This window comes from Globicephala melas, chromosome 7 (assembly GCF_963455315.2).
Source record: "Globicephala melas chromosome 7, mGloMel1.2, whole genome shotgun sequence".
NCBI lineage: Eukaryota > Metazoa > Chordata > Mammalia > Artiodactyla > Delphinidae > Globicephala > Globicephala melas.
In genome coordinates, this window is record NC_083320.1 from 85,988,180 (window position 1) to 86,001,496 (window position 13,317).

The 13,317-nt window shown below is 37.6% G+C and overlaps 1 protein-coding gene across 2 annotated transcripts in view; it reads right to left on the minus strand.

Annotated features, from left to right (window-relative positions):
- ARHGAP15 (Rho GTPase activating protein 15) overlaps positions 1-13,317 on the minus strand; it is a 622,372-nt gene that overhangs the window by 56,070 nt on the left and 552,985 nt on the right. For both annotated transcript variants that reach the window (XM_030883033.2, XM_070045860.1), the window contains exon 13: positions 4,002-4,107. In XM_030883033.2, the coding sequence (XP_030738893.1) occupies positions 4,002-4,107 (106 nt within the window). The remainder of the gene's footprint in view (positions 1-4,001; positions 4,108-13,317) is intronic.

The following is a 13,317-nucleotide window of genomic DNA, read 5'->3' on the forward strand; positions in this document are numbered from 1 at the left end:
CATATGTGGCTTCATACCATGCTGGTTGGAACATCCCCACCGGCAGATCTAGAGGGCTTGATTCAATTCACACCTGACAAAATGGGGTTTACTTTATTTCATTAGTCTTCTATACCCTCATCTTAATCTTCCTCTTTCCCCTGTCTGCATTTCAAAACAGAGAAAAAAGTGCACCCTTCTAAACACTGTCTCCTTTTGCTTTTTAACTTGCTACCAGAGGAACTATTTTTACAATTACTCAGCACTGAAACCGCAGACTTATTCCCATGGCTGACTGGATAAGGGGGATAAAGAAATGAGAGAAATAAAAATTGTATGGAATTTTCCTTTGAAAAGTCTCAGTATTTGGACCATTGCTTTCCATTTTATGTTCATCACTCCAAACCAACTACAACTCCCATGTGGCCTCTTAGGTTTTTTTTCTCCTTCTATCTCGTTCACCCTGCACTCTATTGTCAGAATACTCTTTCATAAACACAGAGCACATCATGCAAATGTCCAGCAGATAAAGTCTCAATGGTCCTCTATTTCTTATATAACCTCTTTGCCTGGCTCTCAACGTCCAACCACTACCCATCAGCAAGCAACCCTTATCTTTCTAGGTCTTCCTTCCCATTAACTTCATCTTCACTTTGCCTGCCTGCCTTTCCAAAGAAGCAGGCTGAAGGAACATGCATTCGACACTTATATTTTAACAGAGATAGAACTTGCCATTTATATGATGATTCAGAGCTGTCACAGGACCTTCCAGTGCTTATCACTGTAATGTCAATTGGTGAAAGTGCCTATTAATAAAGGTTTCTGGCTGATGGCATTTTGAGATGATAGTGTATTCTGAATTCCTGGTCTCAATCTATCACAGCAGAAGCACATACTTCACCTTGAGTTTGATCGAGAATGAGGACTCTGGACTCTGAGACTATTCGGTCTGTGCAGCTATTGTGTAATCTTATGCTTAATATAATCACAATCCTTTAAAAATTCTGGCTTTTGTGGACAGCACTTGCATCCACCTTCTAGCCCAACTGTGCTGTATTAAGCTTTCTCAGCTGGTAGTTGCTCTGCTTTCAAGGGAATGTTTAACTCAGAGCTTTGCAAAAATGGACTTCTATTCTGTTGGCTACAGAGTACAACGCAGGTCAAGTGGAATTTTTGGCACTTCATTACATTCCCTGACCCTCACTAAACAAACTTCAAAAAATATATATATTTGCAGCAATTTGGAATAAACACTACATACAAGTGTTGATGGTAGATTTTCTGAAGAACTACCAAATGCATCAAGACTAAGGAAAACATTCTAATGATTCTTTCAAAGATGAATACATTTAAATTCTCGTTAAACAATCTTCTTATTTAGCCTTCTCAAGCTTTGATGACATGCCACGATTGGCTGTTTATCAAAAACTTAACAAGAAATGCTTAACAAGATATAATCATGTGCACACACTTCTGCATAATTAAACCCCGTTTATAAATCATTGCAGGGTGGAATATGGTCACACCACTCAAGAAAGGCGGGTGGCTAGCAAATAACACTTTTTTCTCCATCTGTAATGAAAAATCTTATCATGTGAATGCTGTGAAGGTGACATAATCATCTGATCTTAAATCTTAGTTAAAAACATCTATTTCCATCTCAACTGAAAGTTCTAACAAAATTAGGAAATTAATTTAGATATAAGAAACATGATCAGGCACTAATTGTTAATACTGGGATTGTTGGCATGAAGGTGGAAGATTCTCATCCTTTGAAGGTTTTTAATTGGATAGATTCTCATCTGTGTGTGTTTTTTTCAAAGTAGGATTTAGCTGATTCTCAGTTTCTTCATTTTATAGCTGTTCTTTCAGTTGGAAAAAAAAAAAGGAATAATTGAGACTGAGTAATGGATATTTCTCTAGATCTCTGAGACTAGGTATTGCACAGCATTAAAGAGTACACTTTTCCATTTGTTTTACGACTTTGTCCAGTTAAAGTTACTGAGATAAGCACTCCAGTATTTACTTGTAACTTGAAACCCCTTTCATGGTGGGTCTGGATCCTAAGGGAAAAGAATTAACATTTGAGGAATGCTTACCTTGTGCCAGGCTTTTTATATGCATTATCTCATTTAATTCTCATAACCACAAGATACGGTTGATATTATTTAATCTGATTTTATGTGCTTGAGATCATGAAGGGAGTATAAAGTATAGAACAAGAATTTGACTCTAGCTTTCTCTCTTTATTTTTTTGAAGCCCAAGATCCTTTCACTTAACCACACTGGGTTTCCCACTGAAGCCAGTAATGTGGAGGTGACAAAAAGGGGCATTCTAACAATAAGGGATGTTCTGAACTTTGACATAGGTTGCTCTGTGGGAGTAAAATAAGTAAGAAGCAAATATGATGAATTAGATTGAAACATGTTCCCTAACGCAGTGCCCGGTGAAGTGAATTATGGACCATCCATACCATGGAGTACTATGCCATGAAATGGAAAGCTGTCCGTGAGTTGCAAAACAGTAGAAGAACAATATGTGCAGAATGATATACTCTAATGCAATAAACAACCACACAGAGGTATGTATGTCCTTAGGAACAGGTCTGGAAGGGTAGATACAAAAATGTTAGTTGCTTCTGCTCAGCAGGCTAAGAGTGACTAGTAGGCAAATTTGACTTACATGCACGACAGTTGCTTAAATTTTGTGTGTGTGCAATTCTGCACATTACATTTACAATTAAAAATCATGTAGTGGATGAGTTGAATAAGCTGTAGGAATGACTCAACCTAAGGCATGGGTGATTAAAGAGATTTAATCTCACAAAAGCAAAACAGCCCAATCTATTTGAAACTCTGTCAGGCTTCAACATTACTATATGCATATGGTGAAAGCTACAACCTCATCACTTGTATTGCACTTTGCATTATCTGAAGAAGGTGTTAACAGAAGGCAAATGAGGAACAGTCATTTCAAACTTAACATGTCCAGAATGAAGTTCTCCAGTCGGCTCTTCCTATTCAGCCCGTTCCTCCTCCAGTTTTACCCATCCGTGCCGCACTACCATTTCTCCACTTGCCCAAACCCAAACCCTAACAGGCACACTTAATTTCTCCTTTCCCTTCCCCACTGCACCCCAACCATCAGCAAATACAATCTGATCCATCATCAAAATACCTCTTTAAGGCCTCCACTGAAGTCACCATTACTTCTTGCCTGGACTACTATGGTCTCCTCCGTATAGGTTTCCCTGCTTTCACTTTTGCAAATCATTCTCCACCTGTCAGCCAGGGTGATCTTGTATATCCCTCAATTTAGCACTCTTTATGGCTCTTCACTGTATTTAGAATGGAGTTCCACTCTCTCACTGTGGCCCACGAGAACCTATGTGATCTTACACTGGTCCAACATCTATGACCTCAACTCCACCACCATGCCCCTTGTCCATTAGGCTCTAGCCCGCCTGGCCTGCTTTCTGCTTTGCAAATACATCAAGCTCTGTGTGGCCTCTGGGTCTTTACACTGTCTTTTTTTCTTCCAGAAATACTCTTCTTTTAGCTGTTTACATGGATGGCACCTTATCAATGTGAATCAATGTCTTACAGACGAAGGAATTGGATATCAGAGAGTTTAAGTAACTTATTTGTGGTCATCACTCTTGGTACGTGGTGAGGCTAGGTTTTGAACTCATGTCTGAATCATTTCAGGCTCTTGCCATTATACTAAATAACAAAGTAAACCCAGCCCATCCCAGGGCTCTGGCTACAGTTCTGACAATCAATCAGCAAACATCTACTTGTTGAAAAGCCAGAAAAAAGAAAGTATTTTAAAAGTTCCTTTTGTAGGTTCCCCTTCCTACCTCTAGTACATTCCCCAGCTTCTGCAGGAAGACGTAGATCAGCTGGAGAGGGAAATCTGAGATCGATGCATTCGGAAACTCTTGTATTAGAGATTTGAAATTAAATATTGCTCATTTAGGAAATGAGACTGTGACAGAACAACCAGAAACTTTGCAACTTACTTAGTTAGGTGTCCAAAGAGGACTTTCATGGTGTCACGATTTGGTGGAGGGAGTTTTTGTACAAGAGACTTTATAGTTTCAATTCTTGTGTTATTGTCTTGCTTTTCTGGAAAAAAAAAAAAAAGAAATTAAAAAGGACGGTTAGAAAAGAATGATATTTCTTAGGTGCATGAGGGAATTTTCTTAGGAGAATTCTGGACTAAGTCTGAGCAACTTAAAAGTTCTAATTAGCAGCCAAAGGGAATAGTTATACTTGAAATCAGGATCATGAAGTTTCTTTACTTTGACTCTGAATTAGATCATGGGAAAATGAAAGCAGCAACAGTGTGGCTCTGACACGATCTTCTTATTAAGATCAGGTATTACATCCGTTTTCATAAATGCTTTACTATTTTACAAGTTGTGGCAGGGTAAATAATGGCCTTCCAAAGATGTCTCTGTCCTCATCTCTGGAACCTGTGAATGTTACCTTCCATGGAAAAAGGGACTTTGCAAATGTGATTAAATTAGGGATTCTGAGATGGGGAGATTATTCTGGATTATCTGGGAGGCCCAATGTAATCACGGTGGCTAAGAGGGAAGCAGGAGGGTCAGAGTCGGAGAGAGAGGGGATATGACAATGAAAACGAAAGGGAGATTTGGCTATGTGATAAAGGACCATGGGCCAAGGAGTAAAGAGAGCCTCTAAAAACCAGAAAAGCTGAGGGAAGAGAGCCTCCAGAAGGGACACAGGCCTGCCAGCACCTTGATTTTTGCCCAGTGAAACTGACTTCACACTTCTGGCCTTCAGGAACGTAAGATAATAAATTCTTATGGTTTGAAGCCACTGAGTTTGTGACAATTTGTTACAGCAACAATATAAAACAAACACACAAGGACATATATTCTCATTCAATTACCAACATTCTATTATTTTGCTTGATTTTGTGGAGAAGTAAAGAATTTTTAAAATTAGTTCTATGCTATCTTTTCTCCCTAATACATTTTGCTTTTGCTGTAAAACAAAAAAGTGCAAATAAATTTGAAAGCATAATACTTATTCATATACATTTTGTTTTATTTTTTAATTTGTATTTTTTATTGATTTTTAATTTTTTGGTCATATACATTTTAAAAAAATAGGAAGTTGTTCAAAACTACATACCATATTGGTTGTTTTCCTTCATTTTGTTTCTTTTCGCCTTTCTGGGCATGGGTGGCATAAGAAGAACTGAGTTACTTAGTACACTAGAGAATTTATCTTACCATAGTTTTAACCAGGGCCCAGAATTATAATTACTTCTCAAACTTAAACTCCTTAGATACACTGACTCAGGTGCCTTTCCTTTCTATACTTTAACTTCTAGCACAGAGCTCCTGATGATTCTAAAGAGGCCACTGCTGGAAAAGATGATAGATAAGAGAATAATATGTAAGGCACCCACCCACGCAATATCCATTCTCTTCTTCTTTAGCTAGACAATCCCGCTGTTGAAGGGATGGCCACATCCTTCATCTTAGCTTTCTTGCTTGGCAGCTGGAATGACCGTATGACAGAGTCCAGCCAATGAGAAGGCAAAGTGTTATGTGGGACTTCCGGGGAGGCTGTGTGCAGGAGGCTAATTTATCTTTGTGGTCCTTTGGCCTTTCTGCTCCTCAGAATGTAGATGGCATGGTTGTACCATGAGATGACCTTGAGAACTGAGGCTATGCAGAGTGGGACACACAGAATAAAGAGCTTCCCTGAATCTGTGGAGCAGTCAGACCAGTCCTGCACTGTTGGTCTCTGAGTTTCTTTAACATAATAAGTCCTTGTGTACTGAAGCCTTTGAAGGTGGGTCTCTAAACCAAACGTACTTCCTAATACAGTGTGCTTCCAAAAGCCCAGTTCATAATCACCTGTTATTAGGTATATAAACTTTATACAGTGGGGCAAGAAAGAGTTAGTGTAGAAACTGGCAGGGTGTTTTGTTTTCCTTTTTTTAAATATACTTTTGCAAAAGAAACTTTTTATAAGGAATTACAGGAAAATATCCTGCAGAAGATAGTATTTGGCTAAAGTAGGGTGGGGGCAGTCTTCCTAGTAGAACTCTGCTTGGAAGCGTTTCTTCTTCTTCCTGAAACCACAGAGGTCTATAAATAATGCCTCCCACAGTCTGAGCTTTCAAAACTGCACTTACTCTTAGAAGAGTTCCGGAATAATATGGATTGGACAACTGCAAATGAAAGAGACAAAGGGGAGAGAAAAAGAGAGAGAAAAACAGAAAAGCCAGTTGCAACATCACAGCAGACAGCAGATCTAATCTTTCTGCCAAAGGGTAGAAAGCCACCTTGTAGCTTAATGGTGGTAAGACAATGTGATGCTTCACAGGACCAGTTGGAGCCTATAGGATATGAGAAACTCAGAAAAAGAAGGAAAACAAAGTCAATAAAGATGACAGTGAAATTGGTACAGTACATTCAGGACAGAGCACTTAGGGATACTTGGATACCTTGTATCTAGCCATCTGAAGCTAATGCAACACACCAATGATCATATACATAAACAGGTACATATACATACATTTATATATTTATGAGATGGGTATATTCTGCATAGTTTGGCATGATGCTAGTAGTTTAATTTACCTAAGGATCTGCTGAACTACTTGATTCAAGCAATTAAGATGAAATTAGGAGAGGTGAGGGAGAGGAGGGAAAGGAAGGAGAGGACACCTTTCTAATTTCACTGAAGTCTCTGGCCATGGTTATGATTAGGTCAATGTCAGAGTCTCCAAAAAAGGGATCTGTTGACATTGAGGACTATAGGAGTAGTAGCCATAATCTAAGCCTGACAGACAATAAATGGAGAGTGGTTTAAATGGCTATATCCAGCAAACCTCGGTTTTAGGGAAATATGCCCCAGTCTGGGTAGGTTTAAGAAAGGCTGGCGTTGCTTAACTGGAAATACTTGAATGTGCAAGGTCACTGCCATGGTGCCTGGGCAGGAATTAAAACTTTAGTTTGTCTGTTTAACCACTAGGTAAAAGAATTATGACCTTCCCTAGACAAAGTCCCTGTTCTATGTTCCATTGCATTTAGGACATTCTATGTAGATAACATTCTGCACGATATTTTCATGGCTTGAATGCCGTTCAATTTTTCCTATTAAACTGAGAATTTTCCCATAAACTGAGGCAGCTCTTATACTGGTATATAGTGGGTTAAATGAGTAAAGAAAGAATTAGTGAACAAAGGAAAGACATGAACACAGATTGGAACAGACAGACCTTGGTTTGAATTCTGTAACAGCTTTTTATTAGCTGTGTGGTCTTGGACAAGTTTCTTATTTTCTTTGAAAAATGTCTGAGGCCAGTTTTATGGATTGAACAAGATAGTATGTAATGAACCTAACGATGACTAGTAAAAAGTAGGTACTCCGTAAGTGTTCACCCCCGCCCCCCCGCCACCTTTTTTGAGGCCCATGCTGGGTATGGTTCACCTTTTATCTTCAGCAATGAGCATACTACCTGGTTGCAGTGAGCGTTCAAAATGTAGTTTCTAATACTTGAACTGAGTTGGTGCCAGTGGGTGACGATACACTTGCTATGGTAGCCTGACATTTTACAGCACACTAAATAACTTGTGGTGGGCAGAGAGACCGATGATCTGACTGATGAGCAGCTCAGTTCCATGCAAGAATTCTTATAAAAGTACATGGTGGTTCCCATATCTGCTTGTAAGAAACATCCTACACGAAGAATACTTTATAGAAACATTTTTCTCTCTTCCTCTGCTTTCACACATAATTGAGGAACTGGAATGAATGGTGGTATATACATATTTGTGGCTGGGTTACACTTAAGTAGTGGAGGGGGTACTGGACAATGGCTTAGAGAGGGCTGAAATATTATCAAGGAGGAGCAATCTATTGTTCTTACAACACAATCAGAACAAAATCTTTGAAAAGGTTATAGGAAAGCAGTGGTTTCCCCTTCAAATCAATACCATACCCACTCTTCCATAGCTTGTAAAATCAGGAAATAACACAAACACTTCTAAGTAGAGGAACATCTAAAAATACAATTGGATACATTAAAATCAAAATGACACCTTTTCTGATCTGGTTTATTGATGTGTCATATTAGGAGTTGGAATCAGCATACATAATACAGCAGTGGTTAATGAGCTAAGATTCAGACACAGTTTACTACAGATGCGTCAACTGTCTTCAACTGATTCAGTGAGCATCTGAAAGACAGCATTTTCTATTAATATTTCTCCTTCAGCATATGGTTTCTCATTCTTGTGAAGTATTGAGAGTTCCGAGAAGACTTTGAGATATCTCTGACTCTTTTACATTATGTCTAAAAGGGGGGAAAAGAACCTTTTCTACATGGAGAATTAGAGAACCTCTTAGGTAAACTGTATACTAAGAGACTTATACAAAATCTTGCCAGTAATTAAAAAAAACCTCCATGATTCTTTCCTTTTTCACTCACATTTGCTCCTACCTTCATTCCCTTATAATTTATTTTTGTATCTACTCTGTGTTCTCTAATACGTCCATTTTAGTTCCCACCCAGATCCCAATAGCCTCTCCAATCTCTGAGCTGTGAACCCACATTGCATACAAAATCTTTCTGTAGTGCTTCATTCTTGCTACCCAATAGTAGCAAAAATGTCTATGTAAAAATATGCACAGTGTACATGTACATATTGAGATAGTCAACTGTTTTTTACTAATGCCTATTCCTCACTCACCTGGCCCCATATTCTCAAACTACCTTAAACTCTTTTGTAAATGAGCTTCTTCAAAAACAACTCCAGGCCAGTTAGAGAAGTAACAGCTCCTACATGATGTGAAATAGCCTTTAATGTTATGGTAAGGATGTGGCTTTACAGTTTTCCTCTGATTCATGGTTTTGAGGACACATTTTTAAAAATATGGTTTATGATGCATTTGCATTTATCTGCATGAAATGTTGCTACTAAAACAAGGACATTTACAACCGAATGCCTTTTTTTGCAGAGATAAGAGAAAGTTATACAACGATGGAAAGAGTTCTGTGCAGTGCAAAACCCTGGACCTGGTGACCCCTGGACACTTTTCCGGCCTTATCATCTATGCATTTATTATTCTTAACTTATTTATAGTCACATGTTAAATCATATTTCAAAATTAATTCTGCTTTGTTATGTAGGTTCACCCAGGGGAAGAAAAGACCAGATTCTCCCAGTAACCAATGTATCAGTAGTACTATTCTTTCTATTTGTCTGTAATTCTTAAAGGACAACTGTACCCCTTTGTTTTGAGGAGGTCAGCAATATCACAGCTGTTCTGCTTCTGAAAGTTACTCTGGAATGTATAGTGCATCCTGTATGAAAAAAATGGTAGTCACTTATACGTCAGGGCTATATTTGGAAGAAAGCAGTTTAGTTTCTATTCACTTTCTATTCTTTGTATCATCACCATTTCAGAATCCAGTTAGAGACTGTCCTGGCTTACAGGAGGAATGATTATCTTCAGAGAACATTTTATTTTTTTAGTGTACCATACAACTGGATGCAAATCTTTGAGGACATGATTTTTAATTATAAAATTTGAATTGGGTGTTGAGGAATCATCCAAGGCATGACAACAATCGCTTGATAACTTTCTTTAAATAATTTATGTTGAATTCAGGGAGGAACACTGGGGGGGAGGGGAGCAAATTCAAGACTTACAAATGGATACAAATAGAGGCTTTAAATCCCTGTTATAAATTAAGAGAAGTGGTATATCATGAAGGAGTCTGAAAGAACTAAGTTAGAATTCTTGCTCTGCAGTTATGATTTGGGACAAGTTGCTTGAATTTCGATGCTTCCAGTTCCTTATTTAAACGCGCACACGCACAACCCATTTGTTGAATTAAATGTTTCAATGTACATAAATGCACATATTATAAGTGCTTATTGAATGTAAGTACCCTTCCCATTAAAACCTTTCTTTTGAATCATCCTATCTGCCCTGACACATGATTGTTCATAGTTCAAGGCCATTTCCCAAATCATATGAAGCCATAAATACTTAGAATGCTGTCCATTATGAAAGAGTGTTTGGTTCTAACTCATAAGTAGACATAGTGTATTATAAATAGATGTGCCATTGCATCATAAAAAGGAAGAACAATGGACTTCAGGCTAATCTGGAGTTGGCAATTGGCAATTTTTCAAGAGTCTGCTCCCCTCGCCCCATCCAAACTGAAGAGCCGTTTTTTATTTTTAGTTAAAAGGAAGACACATTCTTAATGTCTGCAGTTACCTGGTAAGTTTGATTTTAGGTACTGATAATCTATGTCAAGGCAGTTCAACTTGAGAACACAGGGCAGGAAAGATGCAGCCGGAACTGAATCTACTTTCTCTAGTAGGGATCACCTGCATATTAGATCTAGTCCCCTCACTGGTACACCAGATTTCTGTTGTATTCTTTGTTTCTGCTTCCAGGAGATATTAATGTGCTGTCTGATTTTGGAACAATTTTTCCCTTTTAGGAAGAATTTTAAAAATAACTCTCCATAGCTAATAAATGTCAGTAAAAAAAATTCTCTGGCCAACTGATTGACATAAGTCCATGGATTCCTCAACCTGTGAGGAAAGTTGCAGCATCCTGGCCAGTTTTGCATCATTTCCAGAGGCCATTTCTGGTCCTTGTGCAGGTGGAGCTAGGCCATCTACAGCATGCTGTTAGGGGCAAACTTAGTTTTGTTAAGGCTGACTTCTGTTTCTTTTCACCTCTACTCCTAGTCTCTGGCAATACCAACTAGAAAATTATTGAAAAGAAAAAAATACCTTTTTGTCAAATAATTTTTAGAGTATTAAACATATATATGTACACACGGTTGAAGAAAAAAATGTTTATTAAGACCAACGTGCAGCGTGTGGCAAACACAAAGTTGATCCCTATCTACTGTCATTTTACAGCCTAGAGGGGCAGATAAGATACAAAATGTGTCCCAGAGATGTTTAAACTTAAGACATATCATTATATAGTTATCAGTGGAGTTTGTATCTTTCTTTTGACTGAAGGAATCCTCTAAGATAATTGTTAAACTCAAAATGCTTCTTGGGTGTTAGTTCCTTATACCAAAAAATTCAAAATAATTGAGAAATGCAATTAATACCAAGTCACAAATGTAAAATTTTTTCTAATCGATTTCTGAAGGTCTTCGAATCATTATTCTTAACTTCTTTGTATATCCCCAAATACATTCAAGAAAGTAATTTAATCACCTTTTCTTTTTCATGTAACTTTATCTATGTTATCCGAGGGACTTCTGGTGTATTGACCTCACACTGAGGGCAAGTTTGGAAAATGTATTCAAGTTTTAGGCTCTAAGTAACTTTTAATAACCTGTATTATTGCTTTGGTGCAATCAATTTGGGGATGATAACATTTTCTAAAATTCACCAACCTGGAACTGTCTCTTAAAACAAATTTCCTCAGTTTTGCAGCAATGCCGCTCTTTGTCTGAATCAAAGAGTAAGGTAGTGGCAGCAATCTTCACAGGAAAAGCATGATCGTAGTATCCTCGCTAAAATTTCTTGTTTTCAAAGTAATTTTGCAAGTGTCATGGTGGCCAAGCACATTTCTGTAACTTACAAATGATACTAATTCATCCTCAGGTGAGAGTGTGTGCTGAGAAAATAAAGCTCACTAGTTTATTTAGTTCTCCTTTGAGAATTTTCTTTAAACTATATTTATCCGTGCATATCTGGTTTTATAAGCCTTTAAAAAAAAACAGGCTTATCGTTTTGAGACATTTGACATCTTTCTAACCATAAACCAGTAATTCTTTTCAAATACTCAAGTAGCTATTTACATTAAGCATTATCTTTGTACATTTTCATGAGGGTGGCAATCCTACAAATACTTTTCCAGATTTAAAGTTTTAATGTGTCTACCTCTTTCCACTGGTAGACAAATTAAATTTATAGGGGATTAAAAAAAATCACACTTGAAAACAACTAGGATCTGTCACACAATTAAGAAAAATGTGAACGAAGAAATATTTTTCCCTGTCTTTTGGGTTAAAAATATTTTTTGAAGAAGCATATTCAACTTTATCCATAACTATTCATTTGGAACAAAACACCTCTCAAGAGGAGACAGTGGTTAGTATGAGGTGAACTGTTTCTCCAGCCAGTTCATTCGACATGGCTGCACAGTGACATTGAGAGCAGGGGAGAGTTAACAGCACAAGCATCAAACTCCTTTAAGAAATGGGGAATAAAATAATTGTATGATTCAGCTTTTTTTTTTTTTTAATTGTGCGAGTATTGTAAAAGAAGAAAAACAGGCAACATGTGGTAACTTTAGTCAGCATTTCTGAACTGGGAATGATAAACACCTCTGCCTGGCTCTGGCATTTATCAGGACTGAGATATTATTACCACATAGAGTCACAGCATGGTTACCGTTATCATCGGAAAAAAGAGCCAGCTAATCTTAATGGTTTGTAAAGCCGTTACCTGCACCGGTCTGACATTTATCATGATCATTTTACCACATGGGTCCTACATAGCAAAGGTCTTTTATCTGGAAGGGACATCACTATGAATTATTATTTGCAGCTAGGTAGAAAATTGTATGTTGTAGATACCTTTTCTCATTATAAATCACATAGTCACATTTCACCGTTTCCCCCAGAAAGTTGCTGAGCCCAGGTTTTTTGCCACAGCTTGCTTTCCTCTCCCTCTCTCTCTTTCTTTATGGTTTCTTGAAATTATTAGCCACCTTTTTCATTAACATCCTTAACATAATCTTTGAAGAATCACACACATATGGACATACTTTCAGTAGAGTTAGGGGACTTTCCTCTACATCCTATAAAGGGACTGCACAGTCCTTTAGAAATTGAAGTTGATAAACTGTCCACTTTTTTTAATGCTTATTCTCTCTTCCATCTTGGGGGCCGGAGTTTTCTCTCTTCTTGACCTTGTCAATAGAATATTTACCAGTAGATTAGATGAAATTTCTGATGCTTGATTTGTAATACTCAAAACACGTATGCCATTTGTTGCCTGAAATCCTTTGCTTGGAAATGTGTTCTCATAAGGAGTACGATGTAGTTTACTTTGTTCGATTGTGAGTTTTTCCAGATTCTGTTCCAGTAAGTTACAATGAAGTCGAAGGTTCTGCCAACAAATTTGTTTAAAAAGGAGCTTAGGTTCTATCCCTAACTATCTAGGTCCTAAACGACATACATTAATATATATAGAAGAAATAAGGATATTAAAAAGTACGATGTTTTTGAACCATGGGACCAGGACAGTAAAGTGAAATGCATTGATTTGACCATGGAAAATTACAATGAAA